Here is a 23,152-nt window from a genome sequence, read left to right on the forward strand (position 1 = left end):
CCGTTCAGTTACTGTTGAGTCAAAAGCTCGAAAATAGTGAACAGAAATGCACAAAGGAAGGGGGACAATATAGAAATCTCATGTTCAAAGCCATGGTAAAGTCATTCTCCCGAAAATACTTATTTTCTTTTTCGATTACCATGAGATGACATCATTGGAGCGAATACCTGCTGGAGCGCTTTGCCGCTTCGTCTGTGTTTACATTACAGTTAAGTGCATTGATAACATATGTAGATTGTTACTCAAACTGCTTTAGTAAGATGCAATAAAAGCTCAGCAGAAAAAAAGACAGTAAAAAGGAAGTCGAGAGTCACTTGTGTAAGAGACTTTCGTCAAAACATGTCAAGACATCTCTTCTCATACCAATCACACATTTCCGGCTTTACAATAACAGCACTAGGCGTCACATCAGGTCTAACTACCAAAACAATGAAAAATTGTTTTACAATATGATCAGGCTTTGTCAAAGATGTTTTGTAATGTAATCTGTGATATTTCTACCTAAATAAATGTTTTCAAGCAGATTGAAAAAAGTGTACCGGTATATTCTTTTAGAACCTGTTCTGATTGATAGTCTGCAATTATAGAATATTTAGCACCCTGACTATTACATGTTATTATTAAATAGAAGGTTAAAACATTGTTATTGTCATATATGAATACCATTAACTTGCACAAATTGTAATATACAGAATATCCTAAAAAAAAAAATTAAGTAGTAATATCACACATTACATTACCAAACACTTTTGACAATCAAACCTTGATAGTAACAATTCACATCTTGTGTTAATAATGCATGAAACTGGTATCTAAACATGGAAATGTAGCTCATTCTCTGAATGCAAGTGCTCCATCAGCAGAAATACAAATTCTGTGTTCCTATGAAATACAAAATCTGGCAAAACACCAACGCACTGCAGGTAATTTTTTATTGTCATTAAATGCTTGTTTATGTCCTTTTGTGTTGAGCTGCTTAGCGAAGCATAAAGTTGAAAAACATCGCAATTAAATATTTTAATCGTTTGACACCCCTAATTGTAATAATATATATCCTTCATGAAAAAACAAACCCCATTAAAAAAACACCAACAGAAACCAAAACACACCAATTGAATTTGTTACAATCAGCCCTTCAGTCTGCCAGCAGCAATAAAATTAGAAAATGATATACCTAAATATACGATATGTCTAATATTTCAATTTTTTAGAGACCATATACAAGCAAGCGTAGAATGGGGCTGCAGCACGATCACCTCGTTTCTCACAGTCATTTCTACGCAACCGCCAGTTTGCACGCTCTCTAAATGTAATAAATACATTTATTACATACACTTGTGAAGGACATAATGTCATGAAGTCTATGGATGTTTTCATTCATCCGGGTCATTGTAAGTCCAGGGCATTCAATCGATCGTAACTGGACTGTGGTTGGTCTTAGAAGACGTTTCTCCTCTCATCCAATTGGGCTTCATCAGTTCATGCTCATAGACTTGGATTGGTCAGATTTCGTCTGACCAGATCTGACCAATAGGCGTAATCAGTTCATGCTCATAGACTTAGATTGGTCAGATTTAGTCAGACGAGATCTGACCAATCTAAGTCTATGAGCATGAACTGATAAAGCCTACTTGGGCTGACCAATCATCTAGTCTGACTAGATCTGACCAATCTAAGTCTATGAGCAAGAACTGATAAAGCCTACTTGGATGAGAGGCGAAACATCTTCTAAGACAAACCAAAGAGTCCAGTTGCGATTGATTGAATGCTCTGAGATCATATTCATGAAGACAGACACGCTCAATGGATTGCACTCTCTTTTTTGCCCCCTTTGCGCACAAGCTTAGTTGATCAGCTTTGCATGTGCTAACAAGTTTTCACGTATTTTAAAACATGCAAACTTTTAGTAGATCAGGCCATAGTGTTATTCTTACCCTGAGTGAGCAGCGAAAGGTCCTCCAGCACCAGACCAGGCTGACATGGGCTAGCTGACAAAACAGATTCCACTGGAAGGCCCAGAAATGACAAGAAATTGAGGAGGAGGCGGAGCTGAAGCTCGGAAGAGGACAAACATATTAAAGAAGGGCCGATGTCATCGAACAACACCTAAGATGAAAACACCAACAGAAAGATTTCCAAGTTGTCATATCAATTCTGATAGAAAGTCAAATGTAACCAGGTTAGTTATTAATATACAGTAGCAAATAACTTATTTTTACCTGTCTCTCTGGATCGTCACAGTCCTCTTCTGACTGGCCCTTGTCTTTGTCGGGCCTCCAGGGCAACCAATGAGCAGCTTCACGAGAGGACTCCACATTCAGCCACACAGTCCATCGAGGCTGTTTCCGATCCTTTACCTCCTCCTCTTCGTCTTCTTCTTCCTCTTCTTCCTCTGTGGACAAACAAAAAAAGACAATCAGTTTCATGCATGTGGCAAACTAATTGGGATTAACTTTTCAAAGAGTAATTTTTCACTCAGAATGTGTTGTACCTTCACAGGGCTGCAGCCAACCGCCTTTCTCTTGTTGGACCATCCACGCTTTCCAACCTTTGGCACCCCACTCCCCAACTCTTGCCTCCCCACTGTCCCAGAATGGCTCAAAGAACTCCGCCTGCACACAACATATACACAATTGTATAGAACTGTAAACTATGTAAATGCCATTGCAATGGAAAAATTATAGCATTTAATTCCCCCTTTCTTTACCAATATATTAATTGTGTTGTTCTTTCTCTATATAAACCATTTTACATTAGTACATGTATTTGGCACAAAAAAGTTTACCACTTGGCTTTTTTGTCCCATAAACCTCAGGATCTTTTAAGAATGTACAAATCACTGTTCTACTGCATCCAAACTAAGCGTGTTGCTTGTGCAGTTCAACAATCCTGCCGCATTCAAAGACAGAAGGCTGTTTTGCCTATGCCGTCAGAAGGTTATGACATTGTAAATGTTTGACAAAAAATTACATGAAAGAAAATTTCAATGCAGATTTTAACTTTGTAACTCTGAAGAATATGCATCAAACTCCCGGCCCGTGGAGGTTTCTCATCCAGCCCGCGGGATCATTTAAAAATGAACGTGCATCTGGCCGGCATGGAAAATGTATTAAATGAATTAACTCACTCCTGTCATACATATACACCTTGTATATAGACACATACCACCAAAAATAGCAATCATTTAACTGTACACGACTAAAAAGACACCAGTTGAACTATTAAACCTTTTCGTACAAAAAAACACAATAAATATGCATGACAATACAGTCAAAAAAGTGATCATTGTAACCACAACAACGCATGATGGGAAACGCGTACTTCTTAGACACATTCTCAAACTTGACAACTTTTCTTGATTCAGCAGAATACTCCCAGAAATGTCCCTGGTCTACTAACGTCTTGCCGGAAGTTACAAATCTCTCGGATTCTGCAGGTTTTTTTGCATATAAAATATTTTAACTTTTGCCGAGATGTTAAAAAGATGACGAGGAGATGGTCGATCAACAATCACTTTATTAAAAAGAAAAACATCAGCTGTCTCATCGTGTACACAAAGCGGCGTTCACGTAGTATACCCCTCCGGTTTTCCCGCGTTCACCAGTCAAGACGCATTTACGGACCGTCTGACTGTCGCGAAATAGAACTTGTTGAGCAGGGGCAGATATTTTAAAAAATGCATATTTACTGCACACTGTTAAAAAAAGTAAATCCACACAAATGGAGTTTTAAAAAAAAGTCAAGCCAAATAACACATTCACAGGCTGTCATGCACATTTTGTCCAAGCCAGAAAAAGCAACCACAGAGATGACGGAAGCGCGTGTGTGAATGGGACAGAGGGTCAATTAATCCTAGTGTGTATGCCGTAAGTGTGCTTTGAACTTTGACCGCTTGTGTGATTGAGTTTGACACCCCTCCTCTGTAGTCTTAAACTTTTGCTCAGCTGATGAACTGCCTGTGGTTTAAAACATTCAGGAGTCCACAAACTCATATCCATATCTATGCAAGCGCAGCATAACAATGATCTGTTTCAAGTCAAGTCGAAAGTGCAGATTCCATACAAGTCTTTAAATGGTGTAAATCTCTAAGGCAAAACCAGAGTTATGGTCAAATTTGTCGCCACACTATATAACGTATATATTTCATATTGGCATTCTAGGTTTTAAGAAGGATTACTTACACATGTAATATATTTTAACAAATAAATTTTTTCCCCACTGATTTTAAGCCTAATGAGTTAATACACTGTGGCCCTGATCTACAAAAGGTTTGTGTGAATTAGAACACATGCAAACCTGCTGAAAAAAAAAGCTGATCTACAATGCTTGTGCGCAGAGGGATTTCCTCTCTTAAGTAAGCAAAATAAGGACCGCAATCCATTGAGCGTGTCTGTCTTCATGAATATGCAGAGTATATTTTAATCATCAGAACGCCCACAATACTAGGAGGAGAACATGCAATTATTAGTTAGCGCACAGAGTGATTTATCAAGAGTAAAGTTGTTCTGCAGCCGCTGTTCTGTGTCTTTATTTTACATGTCTAGAAAAGTCGCACAAACTGGCATAAACAGAAATAGCTGAGACAAAGGAGGCGATTGCGCTGCAGCTCCGTCCTATGTACTGTATGCTTGTCAACATATATGTACTGTCAAAAATAAAAATATTAGACATATTGTGTATTCAGCATCAGCATTTTATAATTGTATAACTGCTGGATGACGGGCTAATTAAAAAATATTCAATTGATGCATTTTGGTTACAATCCACCATCCAAAATCCACCATCGCAAAATCCAAACCCTTGTAGTTTTGTTCAAGAGTACATTGAATTTCAAATCAGAATGCATTTAGACATATTTACCTGTTGCTTTGTGGTCAGCCCTTGTACACTGTCGGGTTTGTAGAACGTAAATTCGATCATGGCCTGAAAGATGGAGAATGCCTTCTCCGAGTGACCACACTGACGAAGGAAATGACACTGCTGGGTGAGGATATCTGAAAGATGACAGTGAATGTCAATTACTATCAATTATTGAGGACAACATATTGAATCCATAGTTAATCACAGAAAGAACTGCATTGTGTCGAGATTCAAACCCAGCAACCACTTTTTGCACTGTCATGTACATGCATGCCCGCTTCTTGATGATGGGGCTCTGACTAACTTAGTCATCAATCCACTTGCAGGGCTCGAATTTTAACTTTTTAATGTCAAGGCGTGTGTTGCCTTAAAGGAGGGCTCATATCTTAGGGCACCAAGGCAAGTTAGAAGGGCACCATTGCAAACATTTTCTTCTTTCGAGGAAGGGGCTCCAAAGCATGCATGCATCCATCTATCCATTTTCTACCGCTTGTCCCTTTTGGGGTCACGGGGAGTGCTGGAGCCTATCTCAGCTGCATTCGAGCGGAAGGCGGGGTACACCCTGGACAAGTGGCCACCTCATCGCAGGGCCAACACAGATAGACAACATTCACACACTAGGGCTAATTTAGTGTTGCCAATCAACTTAACCCCAGGTGCATGTATTATATTTTGACGCAAAAGTTAATGTTTAAAAAGGCGGATTTCCGTGTTTTTGCGGAAATTTCACATGCTTGAACATGCATCCTTTTTGAAGGAACCTTTCCTGTGAGTATAATCTTTAGTCATTTAAACACTGGGACACAACTGCAGTAAAGATTAGCTGGGCTCGCCGATCAGTTAAAAAAAGTCAAATATTGGTTTCTAGTTATAACAACATAATATTACCCAGCATATCATCTTCAATCCCTGGCAGGGCTGGATGAGACACCATGCTGCCATCCCGTACAGCGCTGAGCGTGCTGAGACATTTCCCATAAGCAGAGTTGACCTTTGTCACACTGAAGTTACTGAAGTAGCTTTGGGTAAAGAGAAGATACTCCCTCCACAAAGGGCCACTATTTGGGTGAAGGAAGACCTAAAATACAACAAACGTAAAGGAGGAGTTAAAAGATACGTTCTGCAAAGCAACACTGTGCAATCAAATGCAACACAAAGAATGTCAACCAACCAGCTTCTTCCATTCTTTAGCCAGAACTGACGGTTCCCAAAGCTCTTGACAGATCCTGAGCCTCTCCAGCTGCAAAGCTATACAGCTGGGGTTGGTAGCCACGGCACGCTCTGCAATGCTCAGCTTTTTCTCCAGCACTGCTTTGTAAGACGACTTGCGCCGTTCCGACGAATCTCTTCCGCGTTGCTCATCTTCCAGTCCAAATACTGTTGCACACAACTCATCCTAATGAGGGGCAGAAATTAATGAAATTATAGTCTAAACGGTATGTAAATTTGGATGTTGTACCAGGGCCCCAGGGACAAGAGAGCCACTGGGCTTTTGTAATGTTTGATGATTTTTTTCCCCTGCCATTTACATATGAAATTTGTGGGTTTTTTTAATTGATAAATGTTAATATAAATAATTATAGCCAAAAAAGTTCAATAATAAGGTTGCTTGAATCAGGATATAGGTGCCTAACCCCGAATTTCCACTGAATGCAAAACGGCCGCGAACCGGCTTCACTCTGGGAGGGCGCTGCCCTATGCCGTTCGGCAATCCCCACCGCCGTTCTGTTGCGGCTTTGTGCCGCAGCGAAAAAGCGCTAACTTTTACAAGATCTCGAGAATCCAGGCGTAATCACGTGATAAGGGAAGTAGTAGTGAAGCGAAACACAAAAGGTTTATTCTGTCCTTCCAGAGGAGCAGAAGCAAATAAACTCGGTCCTGCATTTATAAACCACTTTAATTTTTGTTACAAGCAACAATAGAACAAACATCATCCCTAAAGAGCGTGTCACACAACCAGTCCTCTGTTTTCCCAGTCTCCGTATCAGCATATATTTGCACGAGATATGCCTGTACATTATTCTTTATTTTAGAACTCCAGAATCAGCATGTCTTCATTCATTTATTTCAACAAGATGAAATTAAGTCTGAAAACCTTAGACAAGTTGACTTCATTTCCGTCGCCACCCATTAGGACCTTTCAAAGTATACAATACGATCTTCCTTACGTATTTTATGTTATTTTGAAAGTAAACCAGATACTTTATTTTGTGTTTGTGCATGACAGATTTTAGCGAAATTGAACGGATTTTTTGTGACGTCAATAATAGAAGCTCTGCGTATATTTAGCGCTGGAATGCGGAACAGTAACGGCAAGTCTGTGATGTTCCTTGGGCAGTAGAAATTGACACATTGACTTGAATAAAAACAAAAGGAGTCCGCCGGCGCGCCTATGCCGGTCCGCGGCCGTTCCGCATTCAGTGGAGATTCGGTGTAAGACTACCGTTGCTCTATCAAAAATACAACATAGTTTATTCCACCTGGATAGTGGCAATCCTAACTTCTTCACTCAACACATACGTCATAACTTCATCAAAGCTCACCTTTAGCCATTCAAACAAAGCGCCAACATTTTAGAACAATAATTTGGTGATAGAAGAAAGGTGGAAATATAATAACTATATTTGTGGCAGCATATGAGAAAGTTATGTATGAGTTTCACTTTTGCATCTCATTACCTATAACTGTGGTGCGTTCAGGACCCTCGATTAAAGTTAGAGAGTTTTTAAAGATGGAGAGACTTAACTTCCAGGAGATGCACTAATGTTAATATAACTAGAGATGTCCGATAAATATCGGCCGATAAATGCTTTAAAATGTAATATCGGAAATTATTGGTATAGTTTTTTTTAATATCGGTATCATTTTTTTTAAAAAATTTTTTTATTAAATCAAGATAAAAAACACAAGATACACTTACAATTAGTACACCGACGCAAAAAACCTCCCTCCCCCATTTACACTCATTCACACTCATTCACACAAAAGGGTTGTTTCTTTCTGTTATTAATATTCTGGTTCCTACATTATATATCAATATATATCAATACAGTCTGCAAGGGATACAGTCCGTAAGCACACATGATTGTGCGTGCTGCTGGTCCACTAATAGTACTAACCTTTAACAGTTAATTTTACTCATTTTCATTCATTACTAGCTTCTATGTAACTGTTTTTATATTGTTTTACTTTCTTTTTTATTCAAGAAAATGTTTTTAATTTATTTATCTTATTTTATTTTATTAATTTTTAAAAAAAGGACCTTATCTTCACCATACCTGGTTGTCCAAATTAGGCATAATAATGTGTTAATTCCACGACTGTATATATCGGTATCGGTTGATATCGGTATCGGTTGATATTGGTATCGGTAATTAAGAGTTGGACAATATCGGATATCGGCAAAAAGCCATTATCGGACATCCCTAAATATAACCATAATAATAATGATGTAAAATTATGACTTATATTATCCACTGATGATAATTAATAATGTTTTTAAACTAATCTGTATTTTACACTCTGAAGTTAAGGAAAACTTAACAGATTTATGGTCATATTTAAGTGATTTACAATTATATTTAAATGAATAATGACAGGTTATATGATTATTTAAATTCATATCCAGCCACTTTATATTGAACTTGTTGGCACCTTTTTTAAACAATACCTAATTATTTAAAGGGGGTGGGGGGTGTTGTAACTAGATATCTTAAGCTGTTATCAACCAAATCCATGCAAAGATTATTTTTTTAGTGAATGTAAACATGTCAAGTATGTGTGTATGAGACGGCGACATTGGGTTTAGGGTTGGATGGGGTGGTCCTTTAGGAGTCTTGTGTATGGGGGCCCAGAATTTGGTGCTACATCCCTGCTGTTTGCTATATATAGCTCTCTGTTAAAAACTGTACTTCCGTTACCATCAATAGCCCTACTTTACACCAGGTACAAAATTGTGACAATTAGAGCACTAAAAAGAAAACTCTGCTACCTTTGCCACGTTGTGTCATTATACCCTTTAAATAAAGTGTCTATTGAAAAATAAATAACCTTTTAAGGATGACGATGATTAGACATTCGTATAATGCTGATGTTTCAAGAAACTACAATTATGGCCGCCATCACAGTGGTGCATTACACAGATGATGATCCAGATAATCCAAATGTAGTTGTATTCATAAATTAATAGTGTGCTTTTTTTAAAGCTTTTCTTGGTTTTAATACACATTGAAAAGGATCCTTCTTACCTGGTACCGAATAAACTTCAACCACAGCTGCGTGTCTGCTGGTTGCTCTCTAAGTTGCCTGTTAAACTCTTCTGTCCGGCCAGGCAAAAGTACAGATTCTTGCTCATTCTTCACATTGTTGTCATGGTGATCTGTCTGGTCCTGCCTTCCCTTCCCCTGCAGCCAGAGGGCAGTAGAGGAGTCATACACACCAAGAGGGTTCACTGATGATCTCTGTGCACAGCCACCTGGATTAAGGACAATATAAACTGAATAGTAAATCAAACGAGACAGAATAAAAAAATAAAAATAAAAAAAAGAAGACACAAAGTGATAATTTGTGTTGAATTCATAAAGCAGAAACAGGAAACCATACAATGTCAAAAATAATAATAATATGCTATGACATCCTCATTAAAAAAAAGTGCAGTTCAAGTTTTGTGGGTTTCACTGTAGTCAGTTTACATTTCTTCTTTTTAGGAGTCACAAAATGCTGGTATGATCACAATTAGGGTTTTGCAATATGAATTACCGGTATATACAATATAAATTACATAAATCTGTCAGATGATAGGAATTTTAATAATACCATCATATCGTGACAATGCATGTAGAGGACACATTCTCTGTGTCCCGCAAAACAAGAGAATGACCGCATTCTCAACACAATGAAGCGTCCTGTGTCCTCGCAAGCGGCTAAAGTCCCTCCACAGTGCAAAGTGTATTCTAAATCACTAATCCTCGCATTCCTGGCAGCAAATAAACTACATTTTTTACATGTATCATTATCACTGGAGGACGAGGAATAGCTAAACATGCAACACTACACACTGTCGGAGGATACAAAGATCCCTAACCTCTAAACTAGAGCTCTTAAATGTAAACCGGGCTGGGTGGATTGACAGAAATGTTCACAGTAACAATACCAAGTACAGTATCAATAATGGGTTGATAACAGAGTGATTAGATGAATCTTTTTTACTATCACAAAATTGTCAGGAGATAAGGGAAATTTAAGGGTAAAACACAAAAACTTAAATCAGACCGAATAACAGTTTTTGTTTGTTTACTTATTCTGGACTATTGACTTTACTTTACTCAAAATAGGGTATGTAATAAAAAGTAAATGATTTAAATATCCAACTGATATTGTTACACCTCCATTATGGGATTTGTCTAATTATAATTGAGATCAGAAATGTTATAGTAAATAATAATCTTTAAAATGTGAAGTATTAGTATTGGTACCGTATGTATGGCTGATACTGCCTCTGTAACTACTTAAAATACACATTCCTGCTTTCGCCCAAAGCTAATGTAAAGTATCCAAACAGAAATATACGGCAAGTGCTTTTTACGTTTTAACAAAAATGTAGACAGAACCATGTTAACAGTAAGTAACCAGATTTTAACAGTAAACTAGAGTTTATGCAATTCCGGAAGGAATTGCGTGTGAATGCCCCAATCATTGCTGAAGCTGAATTTAAAAGCTCAATGACTGCAGAATTAATTGAGAAAAAAGTTTGAATAAACAGTAGGAATGGTGCGAAAAGTGAAGAGCTGAAGCTCAACTAAAATGTTAGTGGAAAGTAGAATGAATGGTTTAAGATCGGAAACTGTACTGAAACGTCCTATGAATATAAAAATTATAAATGTATGTCGTAATAGTTTGAATTAAAATATTTGACTCATGGATGTAAAATTGCCACAAAAAAAAGGATTTGTTCATCTGGTCCTTTGCGGGATGCTAACCCACATTAATCGGATGAAAGGCGTGGGTGCTACACTCTTGGCTAAACAGCCTGGTTGCCAAAGTGATGTCCAAATTTGGTTGTTAAAGGGAGCGATTCAACCATTGAAGATGACATGTGTCTACCCAATATTCAATGCTGCAACAGTACCACATTTTCAGTTAGTTTTGGGGATAAAGCAAATTTTTTTTACAATTAATTATACTACCTAATTCTATGAAACATTTACTGGCAAACAAGCCTACATTTAGGGGGGGAAGTTGAAACCATAACTTATATTAGTAGGGGAATTATAGACACCCCTGGCTAAATGATGACAGTTTAAGATTGAATCTGTAAGTTTTCAAATATGACATGATATACATGATGGTGCTGGATTGTTGCGGTTTACCAATACAAGTCAAGATAAATGGACTTGTTTGGCTATGTGAAGCATCTCATTAAGTATGTCACAAAAGCACAAAATACAATCATTGAATAAAAAGTTTTGAGAGACCAATAATTTATATCTATATAGTACACGTGAGCAATAAAAGTCATTATTTATTGAAATATAAAGAACGCTGCCACTGCGTATTAATAATGCAACAGGTCAAAATCACATTATTACCCAGCATGCATTTCTGCAAAAGTATTGCTTTTTGGCTGATTTCAGACTAAATCAATGTTTTTTTTATACCATAACAAATATGTTTTCCGATAGTGTTGAACATTTACTTGCATTCAAGGTTATTTTCAGGGAGCAAAAAAAAGGCAAACGTAAGTGAGAATGGTAGGCTGAGTAACAATTGTATTGTCCAATATTTTGGAAAATCATGATCATGAAAGCTGGGAATGTTTTGGCCTTAAAAAACAGGTTGTCTTAGTCATGACAAAAAAGCCAACATTTTAAAGGTGGAACAGTTGAAATGGATTGAAAGACGTAGGAGAAGCAGCAGAAAGAAAAAAGAGGGGAAAATACTGGAAAATTATAAATTACAGTAAAACCGGTACATTTTGGAAACATTTGTTGAAAGAGCACACGTTCTGAATGTGCTGAACGTTTCGACGTTTGAACAGGATCAATCCGATGAACGATGTGGGAGTTATGGCGCGACCGAAGAATAAATAAATGAAAAATGGTGCGGAATAACATAAGTGTAAATGTCAATTAGCAAGCAGATTAATAATAATTTTGAGAAAATAATACAACTGGAAATGAGGTAATATGTTACCGCATATGATAGCTGCTAAATTAGGAGCTAATGTAAAATGTTTTGAAAGAGTTATTTATAAGTCAAATATTACATCATTATATATATCATTATTGCAGGAGGCTGCAATATATAGATTTTAGGCCATATCGCCCATCCCTAATCATCACATGACATTTCCCTCTCATGATGGCTGAATCTCTTACCAGTCTCTCTTTTATTCTCCTCCTCAGTGCCACCCAGTGGCAGAAAGAAGCTGGCACTGGCGACGTCGCTACCTTCCGGAAGTCTTTGTAATACCAGAAGAGGGAGCTCAGACTTCAGCAACTGACGACATTCTGTAGAGAAGTATCGTTCCGCTCCTCTCTTCTTGTTCTTCTTTTTACTGGAGACCTCCCATCTCACTTCTTGTTTGGCACAGTCCAGACCCAGTAATGATCCACCTTTCCTCTTATATCTGTTAGAAGAAATAAAACAAAAATTGCAATATAAACAAAGAATCTCAATTGATTTGGCTTATTTTGCTATTTTATTTTTTAAATGGAATTACGTTTTTACCTTGCTACCTGTGCTCTATATAGAGATTTATATGTCCAGTTGGCTGGGTCAGCTTTACAGTCGACACAAAATGGCTGGGCTGTGGGCGACTGTAGGTCATCCAACCATGAGAAACAACTTGACACTGGAGCAGCCTGTGGCCTTCATGCACGAGAAGATGTGCAACAACCATAAACAGAGAACAGAAGTCAGCCATTTTGGAAGATTGTCGCAATTCAAACTGATAAGAGTTTAGTTGTGTATACTGTACCTGTCAGCCTCCTGTTTTTGTTTGAGATCACTAGGGAAGATTGGTTCACAGTCGGATCCACTGCTATCTGTGGACTTTTTACTCTTTTCTCTGTGTTTTTTCTTCTTTCTTCCATGCTTTTCGTGCTTCTTTTTCTTTTTTCTTGAAGGCACATGTTCTTCATCTTCCTGTATTTCACTAAATAGTGTAACAATTCAATATCAGGAAAGTCAAAGCCAAAAATAACATTAAACAGAGGAACCCGCTTTTCTTGACAATCCTTGCAAATCATCGCTTGCACGTTTACTCATGACTTTCACCAAAGACATAACAAAAATTGGCAATTATAAAATATTTTTTAACCGAGGGCAGTTTTCCTCCATTTTTTGCATATTTGTATTAGGTCTAATCTGCTTTCATGATAATTTAATACAGCTGTCTTTAAATATTCGAAGACTTGATTCGGAAGACTCTGATAAGACTATCAACCTCTCAGTTGAATCGTCTGATAGTAAGCCTCCCTCACCCCCTATGTGGGAGTGAGGCGAGACCTGCTGGGGCCCCAGGGGTGTTGGGATAAATTGATTGCGTTCATCAGGTTTTCTTTAAATATTAGAACAATATTCTTGTGCGCTGAGTTGCAGACCAATAGTTTTTAGGGAGTAGGAGATGAATCTTAGTTTCCGCTGTCAATTTCAGCCTTCCTCAGCTGCTTCCTGGTGTGACGTCATGTCTCTAAAATCATCTGGCCGGGTTTTGTCTTCCCACATCTCCTATCAAATAAAAACTATTTGTCTGCACTTAGGAACGGATTCCCGAGCGCGCCCACCGCTGCTGCTCACTGCTCCCCTCACCTCCCAGGGGGTGGAACAAGGGGATGGGTCAAATGCAGAGGGTAATTTCACCACACCAATTGTGTGTGTGACTATCAGTGGTACTTTTAACTTTCGGTCATGCACACATATTTCTTCCAGAGGGCAACAATAAATGGGTGTAGAATCCAGGTTATTACTAATTTTATTTTGAAACTTATTGTACACTTAACAGGAAGTCACTGTATCCATATTTTAATGTTGTGTAACTAAACAATAGTTACAGTGCATCCGGACAGCGCTTCACTGTTTCCACATTTTATGAAACAGCCATATTCCAAAATAGAATTAATTATTTTTTGTCATCAAAATCCTACACACAACACCCCATAATGACAATGTTATTTTTTTAGAGAGATTTTTGCAAATTTATTGAAAATAAAAAACTAACAAATCACATGTACATAAGTATTCACAGTCTTTGCCTCAAGCTCAAAAGTGAGCTCAGGTGTATCCGGTTTCACTTCTCTACAGATCACCATTTTGATGTTCCTACAGCTTAATTGGAGTCCACCTGTGGTAAATTCCATTGGTTGGACATGATTTGAAAAGGCACACGCCTGTATTTAGGCCCTTTTCCACCGCAGGATCTTTCCCATTTTCCCGGTTAAATAAAGTTCCTCTTGTGTTTTCACTAAAAACTACCCAGGTAGATTTAGTTCTTCAGGAACTATTTTTAGTTCCTGCCAGTGTGGTGGGACTTTTGGAAATCCCTGAGGAACTTTCGACGGGTGAGCTGCGCTGTCGAACGCTAATTGGTTGAACACAGATGGGGGTGTTCCGCCAAACTTTGTTGTTGAACACACGACCGGCACTAAAGTGTGCGCAACGACTTGTTTCTTTCTTATTTCTTGTGTGTACGAAATATTTCCCAACAGAGAGAAAGGAACTTTCAACTTGCACAAACTTTTGTGTACATCTGTAATATAATAATATGAATTTATACTATTTTGGAATAAGGTTGTAACATAAGAAAATGTGGAAAAAGTGAAGCACTGTATTTCAAGGAATGAGGAAGGCAGCTTCCTGTCTCAAATTTTGTGTTAAGAAAAGCGGTTGTGCTTGTATGAAGATTTTGACATAAGTGGGCACTTATAAATCATATTTATAGATTAACCATGAATTGATGATGCAATAGACCGGTGGCGAAGTAAGCAGGTTCCACTGTATTTAAAAAATAATAATAATCCAATACAATTGCATTGTAAGTAGCAAATGCAACTTTTACAATGTAAAAACCTTTTAGTACCTTAAGTTTTTGCTGCACGGCACATCACTTTTATTGTCTAAAAAGCGACGGTGAAGAGAAAGTGCATCGCTGGTCTGAAAACTCTTATTGTTGAGCCAGTTGAATTCTAGACGAGGAAAAAAACAAAAAGTGTTAACTCATACTTTATGAAGGTAATCAACCCAGTTTTTCCAGTGTTAAAAATAATCGTCAATATAGCAGACTATTCATGAACTTGTGTGGTGACAACGATATGAAACCTTACAAATGTTACATTTTAAAATTTGAAGTTATAAAGCCGTAAAGTCACTTATTCTTTCGAATAACTAGCAGCTATATAGTTAACTATATCAACAGTATGAACCACTAATATCGCAATAACATGTTGTATGCAATATATACAGCAATAAAAAAGAAATAAAAATGGTGAAAATTATAACTGGAAATCTCAACACAGATATTCAACGCAGAGATGCGCCTGACTTCAAATCTTACAGCAAGCTTTGTAATCTGCACTGCCTCTCCCAGCTACTAACACTACCCACAAGGGTGTGTGATTCCACCCAATCAACCATAGATCTCATTCTCACATCAGACCGGCATAACATAAAAAATAGTGGGGTCATGATCTGTGATCTTAGCGACCACTATCTAACCTTCTGCACCCGCAAAATAACTAAACCCAAAGACTATGGCCACATAACAGCTCAATCAAGACCCCTTAAAACATACTCCAGTGATAATTTCAACCTTAAATTAGGTGAGTGGGACTGGTCCCCTGTGCTCACGAGCAACCTGGTCGAAGATGCTTGGGATTGCTTCCAAACAGCGTTCCTAGCGATACTAAATGATGTCTCCCGTGAGAACAGTCAGGCTCGAAACCCGCTCTGAACCATGGATGAATCCAGACCTATTAGCTGCTATAAAAGACAGAGACAGAAATTACTTTGAATACCAAAAGTGTAAAACCGAAGTAGATAAACAACCCAATAATAATAACCTCAAATCAATCCTTACAACACTCAAAAAGCAATGCAATAAATTAAGAAATAAGGCAAACAACCTGACTAAATCCTTAAAAAAGAATTACATTAACGACAAAATAGAGGAAAACACAAATAAGCCACGTGAGCTCTGGAAAATTCTCAACAACAAGCTTCCTGGTTGCAGCCAGAAACTTAAAACCAGACTCACCAACATCAACATCAAGGAGGGGGGACTCCCTCATTACAGACAAAATGGAGGTAGCAAGCAGACTCAACACCTTTTTCACCAGCATAGCCACAACTCTAGTTAACAAGCTGTCCCACCACTCTGGTCGTTTTGGTGTAGAACACATTAAAGCCTTCTACAGAAAGCTAGGAGTAATTAACAACAATTTCAAATTAGAAATGGTCACAGCTGATGAGGTGTTTAATAAATTGAGCACGCTCCACCTAAACAAGGCCACGGCCCTTGACAATATTCCCTCCAGATTCCTGAGGGACTCTGCCACCACCATTGCTCCTATCATCACACACATAATTAACCTCTCAATTAAACAAGGCCAAGTACCCAAAGATTTCATGATAGCAAGAGTAACCCCCCTTTTTAAAAAAGGAAGCAAATTAGAACCTGGTAACTACCGACCTGCTTCTATTCTCAGTTCCATTTTGAAAGTAATGGAAAAAATAGTTTATGAACAGGTCGATAGATACTTTGCTACTAAAAAACTCATGTACAAAATCCAATCCGGCTTCAGAACTAACCACTCCACTGACACATGCCTTCTCTATCTGACCGACCACATCAAACATGAGGTGGACGCGGGCAAATACTGCGGCATGGTCATGCTGGACCTTCAGAAGGACTTTGACACCATTAACCATGCTATACTGTTGGATAAGCTCAGAGCAATCGGATTTGATAAAACTTCATCGAGCTGGATGCAATCTTACTTGGAGGGGAGGGAAAAGGTGGTAGAGGTGAACGGCACCATGCCCCCCTCTCAGTAAGCTGTGGAGTCTCCCAAGGCAGTATATTAGGGCCTTTACTGTTCCTAATATACATAAATGACTTGTCATCAGCATGTGACTGTGAATTGTTCCGGTTTGCGGATGACTCGGCCCTGCTGGTATCAGACAAGGACAAGTCACAGGTGGAAAAAATCCTCAGTGCTGAACTCCTTAGTATTTGCACCTGGCTTGCTGACAACAAACTATCCATACACTTACCGGTAGGTAAAACGGAATCCATCCTATTTGGGTCCCAAATCAATCTCAAGAAAGTCAGTGACTTCACTATAAAAGTGGGTGACATTGTTATCACCAGGAAAGATGAGGTCACCTACCTAGGTTCCTTTCTAGAGGCTAATCTTTCCTGTGATAAAATGGCAACCAAGGTAATCAGAAAGGTCAACCAACGAACCAGATTTCTCTACAGAATCTCCTCTCTGGTCAACAAAAGCACCTTGAAAATTCTAGCGGGAACTCTCGTTCAAACCTTTTTCGATTACTCTTGCACCTCCTGGTACCCTAGCACTTCCAAAACGCTCAAATCCAGACTCCAAACATCCCAGAACAAGCTACTCAGGTTAGTTTTAGACCTCCACCCCAGATCACATCTCACTCCAACCCACTTCTCCAAAGTGGGCTGGCTCAGGGTGGAGGACAGAGTAAAACAACTTGCACTGAGCCTAGTCTATAAAATCCGCTACACCTCCCTGATACCGAAGTACATGTCAAACTACCAAAACCACAACACCAAGGAGAGCTCCACAAACCAAGTTAAACCCAGATTCCGATCTAACAAAGGTCTTAACTCATTCTCCTTCTATGCCACATCAATATTGAATGCACTCCCAACAGGTGTAAAAGAAAGGGCATCTCTATCGTCCTTCAAAACCGCACTAAAACAACACCTCCAGGCAACTACAACCCTTGACTAACCCCCTCCCTTCCACATCCCGCCTCCCCGGATTGTAAATAATCAAATGTATGTCTAATGTATATACTTGTTCTTATGCTATCTGAACTCACTATGTTCTCTGCTCGCTGTACATATCTTACCAAGTCAGTCCTACACTGTTGTCAACCAAGCCCTTCTCATCCCACTCTCCGGATTGTAAATAATGTAAATAATTCAATGTATATACTCTGATGATTAACTTGTGTGATGACTGTATTATGCTGATAGTATATATTTATACCATTAATTGATTAACGTGGACCCCGACTTAAACAAGTTGAAAAACGTATTCGGGTGTTACCATTTAGTGGTCAATTGTACGGAATATGTACTGTACTGTGCAATCTACTAATAAAAGTTTCAATCAATCAATGTAAACGTAGTGAGATTCACTTGTCATTTGTATTAGGTTGACGACAGGTGATGATGGATGCTATTGCTAATTTGGCACAGATTTGCAATGTAAAAAATGGCCATCCCATCAAAAACCAGATGATGGAAAATAGTATTAAAATTACGTTTGGTTGTAGAAGAATAGTTTATTACCGTCAGACGAATCTTCAACGTTGTCACTAGAAACTTGACCGAAGGCTGGAAACAGCGCCATGTTGTTGGCTGGCGTAAACAGTCGCAGTAAAATAACGTCATCAACAGCTCGACGGAAATGAATGAGCATGTTTTTCATTAAAAACAAGAATCAATAAAGCAATTATGTCGGGATTCCTTACACACAAATATTTTTGTAAAAATAAAACACAAATGAATTAAACAAAAACACATAAAGACAAAAAATATAATGTGCCAAAAACGTTTATTTTATTTAGACTTTTTTGTATTGAACAAATGAACAAACAAAATATGAAAATGCAAATTACAAATTGACATCAGGCTCAACTGATTAATTTAAAAATGAGATTAATGTGATGATGTGATATATATATATATGAATCATACCTGTCAAGACTCCTGTTTTTCACTAATTAAATAAATATACATCAGCCCTGGCTCCCCCCGGGTCTGCGTCCTGAGTCCGCTGCTGTTTACGTTGATGACCCATGACTGCTGCGCCAGGTCCACTACTAACCACATTGTGAAGTATGCGGACGACACGACAGTAGTGGGCCTCATCCGTGACAACAACAACATGGACTACAGGGAAGAGGTGAAACATCTGGTTGACTGGTGCAGAACCAACAACCTGGTCCTGAACGTCGACAAGACCAAGGAGATCATCGTTGACTTCAGGAAGCACCAGTCCAGCCACGCTCCACTCTTCATCAACGGCACAGCGGTGGAGATGGTAAGCAGCACCAAGTTCCTGGGGGTGCAGATACCTAACAATATAACCTGGTCCCTACACACCGGAGCTCTTGTAAAAAGAGCTCAGCAGCGCATGCACTTTTTGCGTCGGATGAAAAGAGCACAGCTCCCTCCCTCCATTCTCAGCACATTCTACAGAGGCACTATAGAGAGCCTGGTGACCAACAGCATCTCTGTCTGGACTGGAGCCTGCAGTGCCTCAGACTGGAAGTCTCTCCAGAGAGTGGTGAGGACGGCGGAAAAGATCATCAGGACTCCTCTTCCTCCTATCCAGGAGATCGCAAAATGCCGCTGCCTGACCAGGGCTCAGAAAATCTGCAGACTCCTCCCACCCCCACCAAGGACTGTTTTCACTGTTGGACTCTAGAAAGAGGTTCCGCAGCCTCTGAAGCAGAACCTCCAGGTTCTGTAACAGCTTCTTCCCTCAGGCCGTAAGACTCTTGAACGCATCATAATTATCCCCTCAACTCCCCCCAAAATGGATTAACTCGCTGGAATAAAATAAAGACAATATAACATACATCCATAAACGTGGATGCATATGCAAAAGGGCAATATATTTATCTGTACAGTAATATATTTATTTATTTATATATGCACCTTATTGCTTTTTTATTCTGCACTACCATGAGCTGATGTAACGAAATTCCGTTCTTATCTGTACTGTAAAGTTCAAATTTGAATGACAATAAAAAGGAAGTCTAAGTCTAAGATGGTATTGTGCAGCCATGGTTGGATTTATTTATACTTTGGAATTATTTTACCAACTCTATTCTCTGACAGCACTATGTTGATTAACATATATAAATAAATTCAGAATAATTTACATCTGCATCACAATACATCTGAAAACATCTTAATACATACTTTAAAACCCACTGTTTGTGATTGCACAATATTTGACTGGATGGTGGTGACACATATTTGATTATTTGGTCATGACAAGTTACATTAAAAAGACACGATCATTTTAACTGGTGGTTTTGAGTCAGGGCAGCAGTGGCAGAGGGGTTAGTGCGTCTGCCTCACAATACAAAGGTCCTGGGTTCGATCCTGCGCTCGGGATCTTTCTGTGTGGAGTTTGCATGTTCTCCCCAAGACTGCGTGGGTTCCCTCCGGGTACTCTGGCTTCCCCCCACCTCCAAAGAAATGCACCTGGGGATAGGTTGGCCCTAGTGTGTGAATGTGAGTGTGAATGTTGTCTATCTGTGTTGGCCCTGTGATGAGGTGACGACTTGTCCAGGGTGTACCCCGCCTTCTACCCGAATGCAGCTGAGATAGGCTCAAGTACCCCGCGACCCCGAACGGGACAAGCGGTAGAAAATGGATGGCTGGAGGGTTTTGTGTCATACTGATGGTTTACTAAGTCTGTGGTTTGGAAGAATGAGGCAGCCTCCTCAGGGGTGATGCAGCAGCTTTGTAAAAAATAAAGAAACACTTGTTGAATTTATTAATAGAAACCCCTTGAGATGCAGCATCTTGTTTTCAAGGGGTACCAAAGACATTTAAAATTAACACAATACAGTACAACACAGGACAAGTTACACAACAATTACAGACAATCATTAAAGACAATTTTGCTCAGATACCTCTCAGCTCACACACCTCTCAGAATTTACAATATTTACAATAGAATGACATAATGCAGTAAAATAAATATAATATCCATCCATCCATCCATCCATTTTCTACCGCTTGTCCCTTGGGGTAGCGGGGGGTGCTGGAGCCTATCTCAGCTGCATTCGGGCGGATTATTAAATTAAATTCCAACCAAGGGCATACTACATGCAGTGGCATTCAGTTTTAAGATAAACAAAGACATTTTGTAGGGACCAATGGTTGATAAAGACCTCAGAGAGACAGGCAGATGATTCCAATCAAAGGTGGCTCTAAAAGAAAAGGACCTCCGGGCCAGCTCTTTACACACATTAGGGACAGTAAATGTAGGATATTGAGAGTGTTTTAGAGGGTAGGATGATGTAAAGGGCACAAGAAAACATTCTAAATATGCTGGTAGATTAAAATAAGTACACTTGAAAATAAATAGAAACCAGTTGTTTAGCCGTCGCTTGTCAGGATGGAGTCAGTTGAGTTGGGTGTATAAATGAGTGATGAGTTCTGTATGGACAACTTAAAATAAATCTACACAGGGTGTTGAACAAAACATTAAGAGGTTTAAGGTGTATATCATAGGTATTAAAATAAACAATCTCCGCATAGTCAATAATTGGTCAAATAAATTGAGATATTCCTTCTGACTTGAAATGTAAAACAGTTTGATGATCTGTATAGTGGCATTAGCATTGAGTTTGTTCTCAATGGTATAGTCAATATATAATTTAAAGTTAAGTTCACAGTCAAGCCAGACTCCTAGGTACTTCACAGCCGTCTCGTTGGTCATTGGAGTACTGCAGATTGTAGAGTTTGGCGAGTTCCAAAAAGCACATAGCATTTAGTTTACTCTGCTGTTCAAGGCAAAAGTATATTCACTTCCTACAGTGAGAGAGTGAACAGTACCATGGTAGAGTAGAAAACTTCAGAAAATATGCTTATTTACAGAAAAAGGTCTTGTGGAATAGGGGAGGTTCAAATGTATGATGTTCTCTAAGGGTAGCCTTTCTTTGAAAAATGAAATTGCTCATGTTGTTAGTATTCAAACCTTTGCAGGGTCTTGAAAGACTAAATATGCAAATACTTTAATAACCTTTAAAGGGAGCGATAGGGTATTGTGATTTCATTTTTTTTTTGGCAGGTTTTTGTACAAAGTTGGCCTTTGATAACATGATGTCAACAGCGTTCCATTTTCCAACAAGACTTCAAAGATATCTCTAAAACAAACATATCCATACAGGTCAAATTATTGTATGCAGAATATTGTTTAAAATCTGTTTATATTACAGAACTTCCATTCAGAATTTTATTAAAATGTCAGGAAGTCTATGCAGTTCCTTTGCAGTATAGCGTGTTGATGTTTTTGAACATTTTATACTTTTAGAAGACATTAGCTGTAAAGTACAGTCATCCAAATTATTATAGAATTTACAAATACACGATTGAAATATTTCACTATGCTTGTAGTTTTTAATGACAAAATTATTTAAATAAATTTACTTTTAACTAATAAGAATCACCTAAAAATTGGCCCTAGTGTGTGAATGTTGTCTGTGTTCGTCGACCCTGCGATGAGGTGGTGACTTGTCCACGGTGCACGCCGCCTTCCGCCCAAATGCAGCTAAAATAGGCTTCAGCACCCCCCACTACCCCAGAAGGGACAAGCGGTAGAAAATGGATAGATGGATGCGTATATTTAAGCTTGGGGCTCTTTCAAAATTATTGATTGTTTCTGATTATACTACATTGCTTGTTTATTGTGTGTATTGTCTTTTATAAAATGATCCTTTCCTCTTCTAACTGAATTACTGCGTCAAACAAGTTACCCCGGGGATTAATAGTTTGTCTAAGTCTAAAATCCAGACAATGCTTTGTAATATTTTCCGTGCAAAATTATACTATTGATTTATGACTATTACAATAGATTATCTATTTTTGAATGATATCTTCTATTTTGAGAGGAATATCCATGCACCAGGTTGGATTGCACGCGCAATAATGAAGTCCATCCATTCATTTTTACTACCGCTTGTCCCTTTTGGGGTCGCGGGGGATGCTGGATGAAGTCTTTAATGAAAAAAAAAATGAAAAAAAAGCGTGACTTAAAAAACAAGCATGTATCAAAAAATAGTAGCAAGTCACACTGCTTTATATAACGATATTAGACATTTTATTTTTGGAGAAGGGTACTGGAAGACCCCTGTTACGTCTCCAGCTTTTTTCCATCACGCGCACCAAAAAGCCACGTTTTGTTTGAAGGCATTCCTACGTACTTTACGTAGTCCCCTACGTCGCCTTTCATTCCGTCGCCCACGTAGCATTTGTCCACCTTTATTGTAGATTACGCAGCGATGACGA

The 23,152-nt window shown here is 38.6% G+C and overlaps 1 protein-coding gene across 1 annotated transcript in view; it reads right to left on the reverse strand.

The window, feature by feature from the left end:
- Positions 1 to 18,510, reverse strand: part of nrde2 (NRDE-2, necessary for RNA interference, domain containing) — a 36,238-nt gene extending 17,728 nt beyond the window's left edge. Inside the window, exons 1-12 of the mRNA XM_062041685.1 lie at positions 18,410 to 18,510; positions 14,939 to 15,044; positions 12,839 to 13,015; positions 12,589 to 12,729; positions 12,237 to 12,487; positions 9,108 to 9,334; positions 6,032 to 6,256; positions 5,749 to 5,938; positions 4,861 to 4,994; positions 2,492 to 2,612; positions 2,220 to 2,392; positions 1,935 to 2,106 (exon numbers count right to left, since the gene is read on the reverse strand). Coding sequence (XP_061897669.1) covers positions 1,935 to 2,106; positions 2,220 to 2,392; positions 2,492 to 2,612; positions 4,861 to 4,994; positions 5,749 to 5,938; positions 6,032 to 6,256; positions 9,108 to 9,334; positions 12,237 to 12,487; positions 12,589 to 12,729; positions 12,839 to 13,015; positions 14,939 to 15,044; positions 18,410 to 18,470 — 1,978 coding nt within the window. The 5' untranslated portion in view covers positions 18,471 to 18,510. The remainder of the gene's footprint in view (positions 1 to 1,934; positions 2,107 to 2,219; positions 2,393 to 2,491; positions 2,613 to 4,860; positions 4,995 to 5,748; positions 5,939 to 6,031; positions 6,257 to 9,107; positions 9,335 to 12,236; positions 12,488 to 12,588; positions 12,730 to 12,838; positions 13,016 to 14,938; positions 15,045 to 18,409) is intronic.
- Between the last annotated feature and the right edge of the window lie 4,642 nt (positions 18,511 to 23,152).

Source organism: Entelurus aequoreus, linkage group LG03 (genome assembly GCF_033978785.1).
Source record: "Entelurus aequoreus isolate RoL-2023_Sb linkage group LG03, RoL_Eaeq_v1.1, whole genome shotgun sequence".
NCBI lineage: Eukaryota > Metazoa > Chordata > Actinopteri > Syngnathiformes > Syngnathidae > Entelurus > Entelurus aequoreus.